The 19,485-nt window shown below is 34.8% G+C and overlaps 6 protein-coding genes across 6 annotated transcripts; 1 reads left to right on the plus strand and 5 right to left on the minus strand. All coding sequences in view use genetic code 12, as the record gives it.

Annotated features, from left to right (window-relative positions):
• Positions 1-310: 310 nt before the first annotated feature.
• Positions 311-4,834, minus strand: CTRG_00806 (uncharacterized protein; the record flags this gene model as incomplete). The annotated part of the gene is made up of 1 exon (XM_002545980.1): positions 311-4,834. The coding sequence occupies one exon, from the start codon at positions 4,832-4,834 to the stop codon at positions 311-313; it is 4,524 nt and encodes a 1,507-aa protein (XP_002546026.1).
• CTRG_00807 (uncharacterized protein) lies at positions 3,495-3,836 on the plus strand (the record flags this gene model as incomplete). Its single annotated transcript, XM_002545979.1, has 1 exon — positions 3,495-3,836. The coding sequence occupies one exon, from the start codon at positions 3,495-3,497 to the stop codon at positions 3,834-3,836; it is 342 nt and encodes a 113-aa protein (XP_002546025.1).
• A 1,543-nt stretch (positions 4,835-6,377) lies between the features above and the next one.
• Positions 6,378-6,779, minus strand: CTRG_00808 (uncharacterized protein; the record flags this gene model as incomplete). Its single annotated transcript, XM_002545981.1, has 1 exon — positions 6,378-6,779. One exon carries the CDS (start codon positions 6,777-6,779, stop codon positions 6,378-6,380), a length of 402 nt encoding a protein of 133 aa, XP_002546027.1.
• Positions 6,780-8,265: 1,486 nt separating this feature from the next.
• On the minus strand, positions 8,266-10,335 carry CTRG_00809 (serine/threonine protein kinase regulatory subunit; the record flags this gene model as incomplete). Its single annotated transcript, XM_002545982.1, has 1 exon — positions 8,266-10,335. One exon carries the CDS (start codon positions 10,333-10,335, stop codon positions 8,266-8,268), a length of 2,070 nt encoding a protein of 689 aa, XP_002546028.1.
• A 2,032-nt stretch (positions 10,336-12,367) lies between these two features.
• Positions 12,368-15,178, minus strand: CTRG_00810 (uncharacterized protein; the record flags this gene model as incomplete). The annotated part of the gene is made up of 1 exon (XM_002545983.1): positions 12,368-15,178. One exon carries the CDS (start codon positions 15,176-15,178, stop codon positions 12,368-12,370), a length of 2,811 nt encoding a protein of 936 aa, XP_002546029.1.
• A 1,252-nt stretch (positions 15,179-16,430) lies between these two features.
• Positions 16,431-19,130, minus strand: CTRG_00811 (uncharacterized protein; the record flags this gene model as incomplete). The annotated part of the gene is made up of 1 exon (XM_002545984.1): positions 16,431-19,130. One exon carries the CDS (start codon positions 19,128-19,130, stop codon positions 16,431-16,433), a length of 2,700 nt encoding a protein of 899 aa, XP_002546030.1.
• Between the last annotated feature and the right edge of the window lie 355 nt (positions 19,131-19,485).

Consider the following 19,485-nt stretch of genomic DNA (forward strand, 5'->3'; position numbering starts at 1 on the left):
GAAATGACGAAAAAAAATAAGCTAAAGATAATAATTTTCCTCTCTCACGGTGCCTATCTAGCATTTCTTTAGGTCAAAAGATAGTATTGCAGCCTAACTTGGAACCTTCGGAGTGTTTTCATTTGGTGAAACTAGTTCACGGACCTTCATCAAGATCCCAAACCTAAACCCAGATTATTTCTTGAGGAGGTTTTTTCTGGCCAGTTCTTATTTTTTGACAGAAGCTTTTAGAATGTCGAAAACTTTCCATTTCTGATACAGGGTGATTGTTCTGGAGGTCAGAGATACCCTGTTGTTCAACATACCTTAGTTACCTTTTTCTTTCCAAGTTAGACGGCTGCTCCATTTCGGGATATTCTGACTCCTTCATTTCTTCCTTAGATTCTTCAGTTGCAATTTCGACTCCGACTTCAGTATCACTACCAGTCTCGTGATTTTCTTGCTGATTAATCGTGTCTTCAGCTTCAATTTTTGAAAACTCTAACGCTTGTTCAAGTTCTTCTCTATTCAAAAAATTTGGTGTCAATCTGATATGTCTTCTTCTTCTATGGCGTCTTTTTATTGCTGGCCTCTTCAAGAGTGTAAATTCCGGTATCAGGAATAGAACTCTAGGATTTTCGTTCTGTCGAGGTGCTACTTCTTCGGGAGACTCAAAGTTGGCATCATTTTTAGCAACGTCACCAGAATTTGAATTTTCACTACTAGTATCTAATTGATCATCTAATTTAGGTTCAGTACAATCTTGGAATTGCTTATTAGAATCTGTCGAGTCAGCCAGGTGGATTTGTACACTATCATCTTCAGTTTCATTTGCTATATCAAGGTCGTTCTCTGTTTCACTTGGTTCATTATCTTCTTCGGTCGCTTCCACTACCATCACATCATCTAAAAATTCCTGAACAATATCTTTATCTTCATTTGTGATACCTGTAATATCATGTTTTTTTGGCCCTTTAAAACCTGAAAAAAAGGAAGTAATAGCACTTTTAAATCTTTTTACAGGAGACTCATCTTCATGCTCAATGGAGTGTTTTTTGTCGGAAGCTTCTACTGGTTCTAGATTATCAATGGCTTCTTCCTGTTGCGGATCAACATCCATAGATTCTGGTTCTCCTATGAATTCCTCATGATCAATATCTCCACCTTCTACCTGCAAATCAACACTATTAACGGATTCATCTTTTGAAATTGGTTCCTCGTTTTCATCCACTTCCTTGTTTCTGTGCTCTGCATCTTTATTTTGTTCATCTCTTGAATCATTCACATCGATTTCTTCGGCTGATTCTTGCATCTCACCTGCTTCTCCGTCTCCAATAAAATTCTGATCTTCCTCTTCCTGATTCTCTTTTTCATCAGCATCTTCAATAATAATACTAGGAATTTCTTCTTCATCTTGTTGCTCTTGGTTAATTTGTTGGCTACCTGTATCTTCCTCGGTTGTTCCACTAGGACCACTTTCATTAGAATCACTTTCATTAGAATCACCGGTCTCTTCGTCTTCACTGTCAATTTCTTCAAGTTGTGGACATTCAATAACTTCAACCAGAGCAGTAATTGACTCATCTGAGTCTTCTTCACGACTAGATTCTTCATCGCTTTCTTGATCTTCTAACTGTTGAACTAGATTTTCAACGATATCATACACATTATGTTCTCCGATTTCAACAACGGGTAAAACAAAGTGTTGACTATTCTCAATTTCAGATTCAATTCTGATTTCTTCATAATTACTGACCATAAGGTCCTCAAATGATTCCGGAATTATGTTATCTTGAGATACACCATAAGACAGGGCATCTTCTAACTCTTGCTGATCCTCGACATTACTGCTGGTATTCTTCGGATCCACCTCAGGTACATCAGGTAGTACTTCTTCAACTTGAGCTTGTTGTACATCGGTACTTTCATCCCTATCATCATCCTCTCCATCTTGTTCTTCAACAATAGTTTCAATTTCTGGCACAGTAATATCATCCGCTTTGATACTGTCAATAATCTCTCCATTTTTAATGGATGCTTCTTCATTATCCGAGGCATCTCCAGAGCCTTGCAACATGTCATGATTTTCAAATGGGGGGCTGGTTTTTTGAGTCTCTAAGCCTTGCTCGGGTTCTTGTACTTTTTCCTCGATTACATCATCCAAAGCATGTACTTCTTCTTGTATTCCTAAGTACTGCTCTTGTGATTCATCGTCAACAATTTGACTAGCTTCCTTGTGTTCTCCAGATACAACGCTTTCGTTTTCCTCATGCAGCTCATCCAGGTACTCAACACTAGAAGAGTCTTCATCGAAAATAGGTTCAATTACTGGAACAGGTATTTCGTTAACAAGACCCGGTTCATCATTGGAGCTTTCAGATTCATTATCGCATTCTTTAAAATTAACTTTCGCAGTAGACTCTTCTTCAGGTTCTAGATCGACTACTTCATAGGCATGTCCAGTTAATACATCAGTATCTTTGACCTTTGGTGACTCAATTGCTGTGAGTTCGTCAGTTTTTATAGGAATTTCTTCAACTTTGTCAACAATTTCTGATTCATCGTTACTTTCAGCGTCAATTGGTGGCTCTTCTTCAACATCCTCTTCTTCTTCATTAATTGAATCCACTGGTAATATATAATCCCTAACCGGTGGTGGTTCAATGATTGTAAGCTCTTCTTCCTCTTCTAATGAACTACTTTCATTATCTGGTGAATTTGCAATGTCATCTATTGGTGTTTGCATAACTGCTTGTAATTCAGGATCTATTACTTCATCAATACTATCACTTTCTACTTCTTCTGGTCCTTCCATGGAATCAATATCCATTTGATCATCATTTTGACCATTGACATTCTGATCTCCATCAGCATTCATTATAGTGACATCTCGGGAAGAAGATTTAATTTCTCTTTCCAAATCTTCAACAGCATTGAGTTTAATATGGTATTTCTTCTCTGTTTCTTTCAATTTCTCTAAAACAACTTCAGGGTCTTCTTCCTCGATAGTTTTAAAGATAGGCAAAGGTGGTTCTTCATCTGAAGACAGTTCTTCAATAGGATTATCTGTTTTGATATCACTAGGAAGCATATTCACATCATCTTTCATTGATTCAAATTGGCTTTCGTCTGCTAGTGAACCTTCAGAAATGTATTCATCAACTTCTTTGTCGGCAATCATCTTTTCTTCACTTAATTCATGAGCATAGAATGGATCAGGGACGGGTGCAATTTCTTCCGATGCAAAATCGTCATTTTCAACTTTCGCATATTCAGCTTCATCATTAGTAGTGTTATCTGGTTCTTCTTTGGTTGTTTTGTTGTCCGTGAATTCAGAATCTGCCATATACCCTGATGCTGCATGTTTCAATTTATGTTCGTGTACGTTATTCTGTAGAATCGCAGATGCAGCAAGACTTAATAAATCTGTATTTGAATAATAGACATTTGCTTGATTTGCTTCTTCGGTTTCTTCATCTTCTTCCTCGTCATCAAGACCTGCTTCATATCCTTCAATGGCGGATTCGTTAATGGACTGTTGTACTTCATCTTCTGGTTCATTATCTGATTCATCTTCGAGTTCTTCTGCATCATCATGCTCATCTTCGAGTTCTTCTGCATCATCATGTTCATCTTCTAATTCTTCATCTTCGAGTTCTTCTGCATCAGGTTCACCTTCTGATTCTTCCTCTACTTCCTCATCGACCCCCTCTTCCTCTTCCTCTTCCTCTTCCTCTTCCTCTTCCTCTTCCTCTTCCTCTTCCTCTTCCTCTTCCTCTTCCTCTTCCTCTTCCTCTTCCTCGCTTGTTGACTCAAGTTCAATAGGCTCTTCTTCATTACCTTGTTGTGCAAAATAATTGTTCTCTTCATCTTCTTCATTATCTTCTTCAACGTCATCAGATTCTTCAATATTCAATTCACTTCGGTAATTGTATGTATCACTTAATCGAGGTCGGCCATTTGTGACATTATATGAAGGTACTTGGGTGATACCATATCCCAATTGATTATTAAGTTGATTGTGAAGATTATAATCAAACACGGTCTGTTGCTGAGCATTCTCATCATCAAAATCATGGTGACTTTGTTCTTCCTCGTTTTCTTCATCTTCATCTTCATCTTCTGGCTCGTCGTCATATTCAATTTCTTGTTGATATTGTGGTAACTGAGTGATATTATCATTTCCGTATGCAGAATATGGGTTCGATTGAAATTGACTGTAATCAAATTGTTGAATTTGTGATTCTTGTTGAGAATTTCTTGCTTGCTCTTCATGGTCATCTTCCTCATCTTGTATCTCAATTATGTCATCTTCATCTGATATAATTTGGATCAGTTCATCATCACTAATAATATCCTGTTCTTCCTCTTCTGCGTCCTCCTGTTCCTCTGCCATGTCGTCAGAATTATTCATATCTTCTTGGTTTTGTTCATGAAGTAATTTTCCTAATTTCACAAAATCTTCATCAAAATGCATTGATTTATATTCCTCTTTTAATTTTTCAATTTTGTTAATTTCGTCATTCTTATCAATCAATTCATTCAATTCTTGATCCTGACTGTTTTTCAAATCATGAAATCTTGATTTTAAACTATCGATCCAATCAATCACATTTTCTGCATCCTGAGTTTGAAATTTCAAAATTGACCCTGTAGTATCATTATTAATTGTTATATGAGAATCATGATGAAGATTTAAAAATGAATGTGTTGGCGTCAGATGGGATGGTGGTTTTGAAATTGGAGTAGGTGTTGACGTTTCCGATCTTGATACATTTACCAAATTATTCTGCTTCTTAGATGAATCAAAAATTGGTTTTAATTTAAATGGCGATGGGAATTGATCTGGTCCCATTATTTGTTAAATGGTAGGGGTTATCTAATATTATGTTGATGTCTATAGATTTGATGTAAACAAATTATCTCGGTTTGTTAATTTGAGTCTGAATTTGTATTTTTTTTTTTCCATTGCGTCGCTTCGTACAGTGTTTCTACTTTTTGTTCCTACCAAGTTCAAAGAAATTATTAATACTAGTGCAACAATTCAATTCATAGTAAGGGAGATTAATTATTCATAGTAAATGGAGTCAAAATGTTCACACTAGGGGAAATAATACTTTCAAACTAGCTGCCCTTTTTTGTTCATATCATATATCATACATTTTTAGTATGAACAAATAGAGGTCACGTAATATAAACGTTTTTTGCGTACTGATATCAAAACTATTGGCCGCCTTAATATGAGCTTTTCTTAGCAAATAGTGCGAATAATTTTGACACACTGATCTGAAAATTATGCTCACACTAGTGCGAAATAAAACTGCAACGACTGTATCAAGAGAACGTAATGGAAATATTTGAGACAAATTTCAAGAAAATTGATATTATGAAAGTAAAAATTGTCATTGATAGACTATATATGACTTTTAATCTATACAATATGTTGAATTTTGTTCATTGTATATTGTTTCTCTCTGGTATTAGTTGCATATCACTCCCTTAATTATTATCTTTTATAGTTTGTCTTGGACAAACTAATGACAGAAAATAGTTTGAAAAGTTCAATAAATTGTTTGTTTTTTCCCAGTAAAGGAATTATCCAAGAAGCATGTTCACATTCATTATACATTTATAAGTTTCAATAGTTATGAATTTGGTTGCTTGTAAGGAAGGTTTTATATTCGGTGGTTAATTATTTACTTTTTTTAGGCCCATTCTTGGGGCCGTTTTTGCGGCAGCCTTTTACCGTGTTTTCAAGATGTTGCATTACGAAACTGCCAACCCTGGTCAAGATGCTTCTGAATAAGCTTGAAAACCCGTTATTTTATTGTGGGGGTTGATACTTCTTTTTTTGTGTGGCCCAGCAAGAAAGCGCGAAAGCGAGAAACGAAAAATGAAAAACGAGAATCTTAACAGTATTTATTGCCATTTTTCCAATTTTTATTCCTTCTTGACTTAATTTTAACTTTTACCTTAATTCCTTATATAGCTCTTTATTTAATACATACTAATTTGTTGGAAAAATAGAAAAAGAGTGTTGGGAAGAAAATAATGTGCTGAACTATGGACATGTTGAGTAGTGTGTTTACCGATCACGTGATTTCTTACACGTGGTATATCACATGATCTGGACATACAACTAAATTTGGGATAGAGTGGTTCTAGAGTATGGTATCTACTAAGTCGATTAACGTGATGGAAGAAGCAAAAAAGTCTAATTTAAAGATTTAAAATGCTTTCAAGTAATTTCATATTTTGCTTACTTGAATAACCTACAATAGAATTGCACTTAAACAAGTGTAGCATTTTTATGAAACATGCTGTTTATATTCTTTCAACAATATCAGTGACCAATGCTCGTGAAGAAATAAATTATGTGTCTAAACTAGCTGCAAATTTTACTGAAGTTGAGCAACAAGATAAAAGAAATGTTTTGTTCTAACTTCGTAAAAATATGACAATAAAATTAACGTTTGTTCACAAATTGTTAAATAACATATTACTACTTTGGAAAACACACTAAATTCACATGATTCAAAAAAACCTAAGCTCTTGCTATAGCACAACAAAAGATTGATCTTTAAACCTAGAATAACTTGAACTGTCTTTGGTGGCATCTCAATTAAATGTATTATGGAATCAAAAGCAACACATACACTGATTATTCTGGTCGGATGTCGCATTTCGGTAATTACTGCATATAATGAATTAACTGCATGTTGCTTAACAATAATCACGTGACATATTTGATTAAACTGTGAATCGAAATTGGGATACACACGCACGATCGTTTGTTCCATTTCACACGATAGCTACAATATTGGAATTATTGCACCATAATCAACTAGATGCAAAAATTGAGCACTTTAGACTAAATGGAAAAACAAACATCAATGGTTAAGAGAGAAGAAAGAAGATGATCTTGGACTTGAACCAATCATCGAGAATTTACTAGTTGATTCATATAAAGAGATATACAGATTAGATGCATTGCTTGTGATATGATATATTTCAAGTTATTTGCCCCGCTAATGCTTCATATAAAATTTTCAAGCTTATTCAGAAGCATCTTGACCAGGGTTGGCAGTTTCGTAATGCAACATCTTGAAAACACGGTAAAAGGCTGCCGCAAAAACGGCCCCAAGAATGGGCCTAAAAAAAGTAAATAATTAACCACCGAATATAAAACCTTCCTTACAAGCAACCAAATTCATAACTATTGAAACTTATAAATGTATAATGAATGTGAACATGCTTCTTGGATAATTCCTTTACTGGGAAAAAACAAACAATTTATTGAACTTTTCAAACTATGTTTCGTCATTAGTTTGTCCAAGACAAACTATAAAAGATAATAATTAAGGGAGTGATATGCAACTAATACCAGAGAGAAACAATATACAATGAACAAAATTCAACATATTGTATAGATTAAAAGTCATATATAGTCTATCAATGACAATTTTTACTTTCATAATATTAATTTTCTTGAAATTTGTCTCAAATATTTCCATTACGTTCTCTTGATATTGTATACAACTATTCCTGTAGATGTTTGAATAAAAATCAAATAGATAATTTTCTTACAAAAAATATAAACATTCAAGTTATTAACAATAAACACAAGAAAACACTCAAATACAAGAATATCTTCTCATGAAATGGGCTGGATATTATTTGTATCAACTAAATATGATGATCTACGCTATTTCAGCTATTCGTCCAGCCGATGTTCATCTGCAAACATCAGACCTGAGTACGTTTCCATATGAAACCTATACGGACAAAAAAAAAATAAATAAATTAAAACAGATTTGATAGATTTTATTATCCGTTTGAATGCTAATATTGCATGCAACGCAATATGTACAATATCACCTTACATTCCCCATTTTTTAATGAAACCACCTTAATTTTTCTTCTTCTTCTTCTCTGCTTAAATTCATGTGCATGCATAAGGAAGATTCAGTCTAGAATTAAAGCTGCAAATCTTCGAATAATGAACATAATATTTTAAGGGCAGTGGTTTGCATTATGGAAAACCCTGTGATATTTTTGACCAACACACTTCCTCCCATGATTTTGAAAGGACATGAAATTCTTACAACAACCGCCTGTGTCATACCACTATCCCAATATATATCTTATTAAATGAACTAAAAATATTATACAAATAAAAACAACCTATAGTATGTATATATGTATATATACACGAATATATATATTTATTAAAAATCACATTTCCCAGGATTATGGACCCAAGAAACAACTTATACATAGCAAAATTTAGAATGGCTTTGAATTCATGTCACTCATAGTAAATAGCAAATCATCTTCATCATCTTCATCTTTTTTACTCGATTTAAGTTTACTCTTTTCATGGCTATGGCTTCCACTACTTTGCCCACTATGTGGTTCGTCTTCATCTTCAAACGCATCATCATATCTTGATGATCGGTAGTCATATACAGATGGACTTGTTGCTAACCCACTAACAACAACAGCAGTGGTAGCTGCACTTTTAGTAGCACTACCACCAACATTGGATGAAACAATTGTAGTGGTAGTAGTGGTAGTGGCTGTATGATGAGGAAGTTGTGAAGGAGTGCTTCCAGTTGGCGAAACAGTTGAACTTCTCTTTGGTGATGACATAAACCTTGCAAATTGTTCATCACCTTTCGATCTAGAATCTTTAACCCTAGAATGAATTGACGACATAACATGTGCATGGTCATATGAACCCGGAGGTGAATTTAATGAACTCTTTCTGCTTGAATGACGGGATCCATGCAACATTGAGCTAGCATTTGCACTATCACTTAATTGTTGGTGTTGGCTACGCAATAATTGGTACTTGTTCAAAGTATCATTAACTGCAATACTACTAGAACTAACACCACCAGCATTACCTAATCGTAAATCAGACTTGCTATCAAGCATACGAATGAAATCACTAATATCATCACTTTCATCATCACCGCCTTCTGTTTCACTAAGTGCAGCATCAACACTATTACTATGACCTAATAAATCTGATTGTGGTGTTTGCTGTCTAGCACTGGCACTGCTGAATCTTCTACTGACACGAGAACCAAATGATGAAGAAAACCTTGGTGTGTTATTTGAACTATCTGCATTAACCAAGTACGAATCATCATGACCTGTAGATGAACTCACAGATCGAGGGACAGAAGTACCATAAACCGGATTTGTATTAACAATTGGAATGGTGTTTGTTGATGGTGTACCACTTCTTGGGTTACGCAAAAATGCCGCAAGCGATGCATTGGATGTTGATTTGCTACTAGTGATCGAAACACGTCTTTCCAAAGATGAGGATTGCAAAATTGGTTGATTTTGAATGGTTGGGATAGGTGGTGGAGAAGAACTCATAGAACCGACCTTAAATGGCTGAATGCGTATTGGCGTTTGTGATTTCTTTGGTGAAGTCGATGTTTCCTTTGATGATGTCGAAGAGTTTGGTGATAATGACGAGGAAATCTTCTTTTTATTGCAAAATTCTTCCTGATCATGACGTTTAAAATGAGTCAGAAGCAATTCCTCATTTTCATGAACACAAAAGTCAGAATCATTTCTATAGGCAACCGAAATTTTTAATGATCCAAGACTTGTTTGCACTGGCTGGAAAAACTTTTGACTCATGTGGGATTCAGTGGAATTGGAGTTTATAATTGGTTTTGATAACCCAATTCTTCCTTTAGAACTAATTGGTTGATTACCATCCAAGATCTTATTACCCAAGGGCAACTTATTGTGTAGATTCTTTCTTACTTTAAAAGCAGGCATCAATCTGGAAAAGCCGTAGATGCTTCTAAACAAAATAATTGCTTGCTTGTAACTTAGAGGCAACTCATCAACCATAACAGCAGGATCATTGGAAGAATTTGGTTCAAATTCAATCAACCATCTTTCTAAAACAACTTCCAATTTCTTACCCCCACCTTTAGCAACGGTCCAGGGGTGTTTAATATCATCAAATAATACCAATATCTGATTGGGAGGCAATTGCCTCAAATCGATATAAGTTTCTATAATCATCGGAGGCAAACTTGCAAGTTCAGGTGTTTTCCATAATCTCAAATCATCTTTAGTAATATCAGGTATACTATTCATGTACAAATTAAACCATTTATTCAATTTATTTGATTCTTCTTTGGTAGGATATAGCGATGGAGATATAGTTTCAGGATACGCCCTGGCTTCCAATACAATCTGGGCAGCTTTAGCAAAAAATTTCTGAATCACCTGTGTTAATTTGGTTACCTGTATCTTCGTTTGATGTTCGTCAGAATGGTGATGATGTGTATACTTTTCTTGTTGTTTCAAATCTGACATCTCTAAGATGTGCTAGTAGAATATGCAAATAAGACAAGATATATACCACTAGTATAATAAACCGGTGGATACTTTAGATAGTAGATACTTTAAGGATGAAAGTGATAGGGGACGATGGGACTTAGATAAAAAAAAAAGCAGAACTCTTTAGTTTGAGGGATTTAAAAAGGGGGGAGGGGATTATGGGAATACTTTCTTTTATTTCTAATTCTCGATAATTGTTAACATAATAAGTATCAGGTGTCTTTTTTTTTTTCAATATTGTATTCCTTTTCTGATGTCTACCTTAATGATATGAAGGTTGATGTTTGAATGATTGATTGGGATGGTGGTTGTCTTGCGCTTGACCGATCTTTTTTTTTTGTATTTATTTTTTTTTTGGCGTGCGTAAAACTAGGGTTTTCCTTTTAGTACGCGTGCAAATCCAATGAGTCAGATAATAAACAATACGGATATTAATGACTTATCAAGAATGACAGGTTTTCGTTTGTATGAGGAAACAGTTTATTCAAAATGAATAATAAGAATAAAAACAAAGTAATGCTTTTATGTTGTAGTTGAAAGTTGCAGCTGGTAAAAGTAAAAGTAAAAAAAAAAAACCAGGTATACCCACAACTTATTGTTTCTTTTCTTGTGTGTGATTGAAGAAATAGACAGTGATAAAGAAACCAAATAAAATGTATTATTGGTTACTTGTGAGTGTAATGATATAGAGTGATCTTTATTTATAAGAAAGATAACCACTGTTCTAAGATACTAGAAGAAAAAGAAACAGAACAAGAAGAACAAGAAGAAGAAGAATAAATATATATATAAAAAAAGGTAAGGAAAGAAGGAGAACAGTTTTTATTACATTGGTTGATCTCTTTACTTGTAATCCGATAGACATCACAAAACGTGAATCTGAGCAAAAAAAAAAAAAAAGCTCTTATCGTGCAACCTGAACAAAATGTGTGGATGTCAATAACAATGACAACACAGTTTTTAGTTTTACTTTTTTTAGTCATTCCCATATTTACTTTCCAGGTGAATGTTAATCACGAGTTTTGCCACATAACCATGGGCGAATGATAATAAATATAATAATAATACTACTAATAATAAAAAAGAAACACGTAGTGAAAACTAAACCCGCGGTCGATGACTGGTTCCGATAAGAATAACAACCGCTTTTAGTCTTGAGTTGCTTTTTTAGAGCTCCGGCATATAGAGGTTTTCAACAAATGCAACTCCAATTGTAATGATAGCAAAAATAACATTTGGACATACGGAGAGGGATGAGCAATAACAAACACTTTACTCCTCAAAGTATTATAAGAATATATTGTTGAGTAAAATATAGAATCAGCCAAGAGGAGATCAAGAATCATACAACTGCTGGCGTATTGTTGAATTCTGCTTATCAGTAATCAACAATATACACACCCACATAATATTAACCACCTTTGTTCGAAAGGTGGGGGGAGGGGGAGGGAGAGAGAGAGAGGAGGTACGTGCATGGAGAATTTAAAAATATGTTGTGCAGTTAAGCGCGTTTTTTAATTTACACACTCTACTATCCAACCGTGGATAGTATGTCATAAAATTCCTCGAGGAATTTACATGTCACCGGATAATAGAATGGGAAGGGAAGAGCATGTTTAAGTCCAATAATTGTTCAAATTTCAGGTAACGTAATCATCCAAAATTGCGTGTACTTCATTATCAAGGGTCATTCTTTTGCCTGTGCGTGTAATTTGTCTATTTGTGTAATAATACACCCAAATTCGGAAATAAACTAAAATACTTCACTCCCTGAACTACAAAGTTCAACAACTTATCATTATGAGCTAAAGGAATGTCGCGTGGGCAAGGAAGAAGAAGACAAAGAAGACGAAGAAGACGACGAAGAATGTTGGTAAATGGGTTGTTGATTGATGTTGTTGTCAAGTCGACTCTACAACATTTTAGATTTACCCCCTAAAAAGTTTTGTTGCATGGTAGGAAAATAATTGAAAACACGAATATGAAATTAAAATATCTACAAACACGCCTATGGGAAATCACCAATTCTAGGTCCAAAATATCCATCTGGAGCATCAACTGTGGCATTCAACCAACCAGTTAAACTAACGTCGACACCTTCAAATGACACAGTATTACCCCACCATGTGATATCTTTTGCATGATACATGACAGCGAAAAAAATGATGATTGAACTAAAGGCAATACCAGCATTTAAACCAGTAGAAAGAACGTAATTGTATTTTTGCCACCAAGCTTCGTAATTTCTTTTGATGTAGTGCATAAATGCAAAAGCCACGTAGAAGCCAGGAAGAAGGTAGGTCAAGTTATATGGAGCAAAATTCAACATACCACCAATAATAATTGATGGCTCAAAGTATTTGAAAACCTTCTTTGGTCCCCATCTCTTGACAATAACACATGGAATAGCAATCAAGAATCCAATCAAGAAACAATATTGTAAAATAGGATACAAACCACCAAACACTTTCTTTGGACCAATAACCCCCCATAACACAGATGCAGAGTAAAAAGTTCTACCATTTGGACAAGTGAATCTTTGTGGGTTTGCTGGATCACAATAGTCTTTGATACCACCATCAAGTTGGAAATTCAAAATACCCAATTGAATGAAAGAAGCAACAAAGATTGACAAAAGTTGAACTCTGTAAACAGCTCTTGGTGGAAGCTTAGCATAATGACCTTGTTTCAAATCGTTAACGAAATTTTGTGCTTGACCATCAATGTTATAACCCAAAGCTTTAATGAATGCCAAGGCTAAACCATTACCTGGGATAGCATACCCAATGATCAATTCAACCAAGACATTCAAACCAAACGAGAAACCAGTTCTAGCGTAAATGGTAGTCAATGGAATCAAAAACACAAAATTGATACCCAAGGCAAAGAAAATACCCCATACCGGAGTTTGAGCAGGATAGACTTTAACACACAAGATAGCCAAAACTAATGAAACAACAACAATAAGAAGGTACCACCATTCTGGAACCTCTGGAAAACGAGACATCATCTTGGAATGAGGGTCATCATACCCATCATAAGTGGATTTCTTCCAATTTCTCAAAACTCTCCAGAAGGATGTACAGGCATCCCACATATCTTTATAATGCATACCAAATTCATAAACAATATGAAATGGGTAAAGAGCAAAAAAGGCACCATAGACCACTAAATTACCGGCAGTATAGAAGGGAGGACCAACTTTGTTGTACTTCTCTTGATCAAATAAACTTTCTTCGTTGACAATAGCAGTGACGGAATATGGATCACCAGTGTTTGAATAAAGACCATTATCATTAATTGGAAGATAGCCTGTCCATTTGTAATTGGAATACCAAATACCAAGAATAGCAAAGAAAGCAATAAAAGCACCAAGCAAGTTACAAGCAGTAGTAAAGAATGGAACTTGCAATGGTTGTAACAATGCACTCAAATAATTCCAATCAAAAGTAGGAATTGGGTTCAAGCCTAAACCTCCAATTGATCCGGTAACAACAGCCAAATTGACATTATCTGGCTTAATCCAAGTCATCCAGTTGAAATAAGACAAAGCTTGGAATAAATAATCAGGAATCCAAAAGTATACAAACGATGCCCAGAAAGTAACAAAAAAGAACATATAACTGGAAATCTTCCATCCATTAATTTTCTCCTTTTTACTTGGGGTTAACAAAGCTTTGTTCAATGCCAAGGATGGTAAAATAGATGGCCAAACAGCTTTAACAGGATAAACAGCAAATTTTCTCATGATACCTGCAAGACCAACCCCAAGAAAGTTTGTTGACAAGATCAATAAAATTTGATAACCCCAATCAACCCATTTATTATCGTAGAATTTATCTGATTTCTGCATAAGAATATTCCAAGCTGCATATGAAGTACTACCACCAGTAACACCACAGAAAATAGTTGCCAACATTTGTTCTTTGAAAGTATATGGACCAGGGTTTAAGTCAATTCTCCATTTCCAGATGTTGAAACTCCAATTAGGTAAGATCCATTCACAAAGCAAACCAGAAGGATACAAGAAAACTTGAACCACAGAAACACTAAGAGAGATTGCTGGTTGTCTTTCAGCAAAGAATTGATTGATAACAGCACCAATACCCGTCCAAATAATACCAATCAAATACACCCTGAATGTTTCAACAGGAATAGTTGGATCATCATAAGGGAAAGTAACTGCTCTAACTTCAGGGTATGGTGACCAATAGGCAACCAAGACAGCTTCTAATCTTACTTGCAAACCCCAATCAACAATCGCAAAGTCTTCACTAGCTGCAGCAATATCTGTCTTTTCAATATCATCAGAGGTTCTAAACTTTTCTTCAGAAGTATGGATAAATGTACTCAATTTTTCTTTAACAGAATATGGATGTGGATTCTTTTTTTCAGAATCTTCACTGTCTTCACCAAGAGATGTTTCTTGTTTATGATCTCTGGCCACCAAATTTTCCCATAATTCATAAACACTGTCCAGCATGTTGACATCATTGTCATGGTCCACAATAGCTTTCTTCAAGACATCAACAGCTTCTTGTGTTGACATATTTTCAATCTTTTCAAATATAAATGTAGCTTGTGGTGGTAATTCTTCCAAAGAAACCAAAGCATCAAAATGTAATCTTTTCAAAATAATCCATTTTTGAGCATCAGTTAAAGTTGTTGCAACTTCACCAATAGATAACGGTTGGGATTGGATAGCACGAAGGTCCACTTCATGATCTTCTACTTGTAAATGACTAGCAACTGAAGTGATTCCATCACCAGAAGTCACTGGAGCGGCTGGATTACCTGGAAATTTTGGTAATTCAATCATTATTGTTGTTTTGCAGCAAACAAACAAGCAAACAAACAATTACAAACTTTGATGGATAAATCTACATTCTTATATACTTTAAACTTAGATAAGGAATGTCATGAACATCAAACGGCACCAATTTTTTGTTTATGCATAAATCCCACAGCAATATCAAAAATGTGGTTGTATTCTACTGTGTATTATGGATCTTCATTTAATTTTTTTTTTCTTTTTAAAATTCACGCCGCTTTTTAGTTTTCAAGATAACGGAACAAGGTTACAAATTAAATCACAAGTTTTGTGAATTTCAAGTTTCCGGGATATTAATTTCTCCACTTTCTAATTAGTTCTTCATTTCATTCAAAAAAACATAACTGTCATATTTTGCAACTTGTTTGATGATTTCTTCTGGGTTTGGGTCAAGAAAAAAAAATTACAAGACAGCTATATACGAATTATTAGTTACAGGAGGGTTTTTGACAGATCTCTTGGAATAATTTCTTGACTTTAATACCACACGAGATCTTAAACCAGTTAAGAAAAAAAAAATCCACTCTACTAGTTTAGATAAGAGGATGGTTTATTAATTTGTGTTTAGTATAATTCTCCCATTCTGCTTGATTAATTGATTAATTTTCTGTAAAAAAAAAACAAAAAAAAAAATCATTTGGTGCCGTGCCACACGCCAAGATTTTATCTCTAAAGATATGACGGATATACTGCAAAATTATACAACAAAAAAATTTCATGCCGTGTCAAAATAGCCCAAATGTTCAGATTGATAAACTCACAAGATAAACTCGTCATTTAACACTGTGGCTATATTACCGACTGGTTTATTGATTCTTCTGTCGTGCATTGCAGGTGAACTAATTTAGATTTCTTTTCGGGATCTGATTATGTGTAATGCAATGAAAAAAAATGCATGCAACTTCCATTTTTACTCCTAACCTGTGTAATCAACAAAATGATTCATTTACAACACTGCTGGTTCTTTAACATTTCATCAACCATGATGTTTAAAAGGTTTCTTCTGGAATGAGTTTCACATTTGACATCTATCAGTAATTTTTCTTTTTACGCGCTACGCATCATTTGCTATGGTCAGCAAAAAGACATTTACCTGGTTTGCCGATTGTGAAATTGGAATAGGGCGGATAATGGTCAAAATGGATGGGCGCGAAAATCAAAATTAAATGAGGCTTTTTTTTTTGGTTGTCGTTCATGTATCTAAATTGTACATTGCAATTTATTTCTACAGATAATGCATCTACGGAAATGACCCTTTTCTGGGTCCAAAATAACCATCTGGTGCTTCCGTACGAGCATTGAGCCACCCCTTCATTTTGGAATCAAATCCCATATTGGAAATTGTATTTCCCCACCAGTTTATTGGTTTTGGATAATACATTACAGTGAAAAATATAATGATTGAACTGAATGCTATCCCGGCATTTAATCCAGTTGATAAAATATAGTTATACTTCTGCCACCAAGCTTCATATCTCTTTCGAACGTAATGCATAAAAACAAACGCAACATAAAAGCCAGGAATATAGTAAGACAAATTATAAGGTGCATAATGTAAACATCCACCAATAATCACCGATGGCTCGAAATATTTCATATACTTTCTGGGAGCATACTTTTTCATCACAATACACGGGAAAGCCAATAAGAACCCAATTAGGAAACACCATTGTAAGATAGGATACAACCCAGTGAAGACTTTCTTGGGTCCAATAACTCCCCACAAAACAGAAGCTGAATAGAATGTTCTGCCATTAGGACAGGTAAACTTTTGAGCATTGGTTGGGCTACAATAATCTCTTATTCCACCATTTAGTTGAAAATTTAGAACGCCTAACTGTATAAATGAAGCAATGAAAATCGATAATACTTGTGCTCTAAAGACAGCTCGTGGAGGTAGTTTGGCGTAATGACCTTGCTTCAATCCATTTATAAATGACTCAGCTTGTCCATCAATATTATACCCCAATGCTTTGATAAATGCCAATGCTAATCCATTCCCTGGTATAGTATACCCCACAATCAATTCAACTAAAACATTCAACCCAAATGAAAATCCCGTTCTTGCATAAATACTAGTCAATGGCACCAAAAATAACACATTTATACCTAGAGCAAAAAATATACCCCACACTGGTGTTTGTGCTGGATAAATCTTTACACAGATAATGGCCAACACCAACGACATCACCACTATTGAAAAATATGCCCATTCTGAAACTTCAGGGTATACACCGTGAGGATCATCTAATCCATCATAATTTGACTTTTTGAAACTTTTGGCAACTCGTCCAAGTGATTTAAAAGAATCAAGAATTTCTCGATAATTCACCCCAAGTTCATAGACAATATGGAATGGATAGAGAGCAAAAAAGGCACCATAGACCACCAAATTACCGGCAGTATAGAATGGAGGACCCACCTGATTGTATTTCTCTTGATCAAATAAACTTTGTTCATTGACAATTGATGTTACAGAATATGGATCACCAGTGTTTGAATAAAGACCATTATCATTAATTGGAAGATAGCCTGTCCATTTGTAATTGGAATACCAAATACCAAGAATAGCAATGAATGCCACACCCATTCCAATCATATTATTTACTGAGTTGAAAAAGGGAACTTGCAATGGTTGGTTTAAAGCACTCATATAATTCCAGTCAAATGTAGAGATGGGATTCAAACCTAAACCACCAATGGATCCAGTAATCACTGCAAGGTTTTGGTTATTTGGTTGGATCCATGTTATCCAATTGAATGTAGAAAGTGCTTGAAACAAGTAGTCAGGAATCCAAAAATAAACAAACGATACGGCAAATGTTACGAAAAAGAACTTGTAGCTTGAAATTTTCCATCCATTTGTGATTTCATTTTTTGAAGTAGTTAACAATGTTTTATTCAATGCTAAAGATGGCAATATTGTTGGCCATACGGCTTTAACTGGATAAACGGCAAATTTCCTCATTATTCCTGCAAGACCAATTCCAAGAAAATTTGTTGACAAGATCAACAACACCTGGTATCCCCAATCAACCCATTCATTATTATAGAATTTATCTGATTTTTGCATGAGTATGTTCCATGCCACATAGGATGTACTACCACCAGTAACACCACAGAAAATAGTTGCCAACATTTGTTCCTTATATGTGTATGGACCAGGATTCAAATCAATGGTGTACTTCCAAACATTGAATTTCCATTTTGGCAAGATCCATTCACAAATAACTCCAGATGGGTACAAAAAAACCTGAACAACAGACATTGCAAGAGTAATAGCTGGCCTTCTTTCTGAGAAAAACTGATTAATTACTGCCCCAACAGAAGTCCAAAAGATTGCGATTAAATATACTCTGAAGGTTTCAATTGGTATACTAGGATCGTCATATGGAAATGTTACAGATCTAACTTCAGGATATGGAGACCAATATGAAATCAATACCGCTTCCAACCTAGTTTGAATTTCCCAATCTGTAATTACATGATTTTGAGAATTAACTTCAATTATTTCTGGAAATTCTGCTGGCGATGTTATATCAGTCGTTTTTTCAGTACTTCCTTCAGGGTTCAAATTTGTTATTGACGTCTTTTGAGAATCAATTATGGTAACAAGTTTCCTCCAAAATAACAAATCCTCCTCTGGAATATTTACATCAGTGAAATGTTCTGTAATGCTTCTTCTTAATACTTCAATAGATTCTTCAACCAGTATTTCATTTGTCTTTTCGAGAATAAACAAGATTTCTGGCGGCAATTCATCCAAAGATTGCAAAGTATCAACATATAGCCTTCTCAATATAATCCATCTCTGATCATTAGTGAAATCATTGTCATCCATGCCAATTGAACGAGAGCTACTTTTCATTCGGTGTAACTCATAATCATTCTCATAAATATTTGATTCAATAGGGGTAGGACTAGGGTGATGAGAAGACATGGTATATTCTGGACTTTAGCCAAAATTATTTCAAATTAGTTCCAATGCATCCTGGAAGTATTTACGTCTTTTATACTTATCAAGGCTCTTCATATTATAGTTTCAAGGGGTGACATGGACAACTCAATCGGACTTCAACCTCCTCCATTCAGGCATTACAAGAAAGTACATATGGATTGTGTGAAAAACAGCAACCAGCAGTGTATTATGGATACAGCACAGCATCAGTTGAATTGAACAGATAATATCATTAATAAAAGATAAGGTTTTGCATAATGGCATATCATTATTCTTTTCCCTTTTTCCATTTTCAAACCACAAAGTATGTTGGATAGTTGTGAATACACGTCAGAAA

This window comes from Candida tropicalis, assembly GCF_000006335.3.
Source record: "Candida tropicalis MYA-3404 genomic scaffold supercont3.1, whole genome shotgun sequence".
NCBI lineage: Eukaryota > Fungi > Ascomycota > Pichiomycetes > Serinales > Debaryomycetaceae > Candida > Candida tropicalis.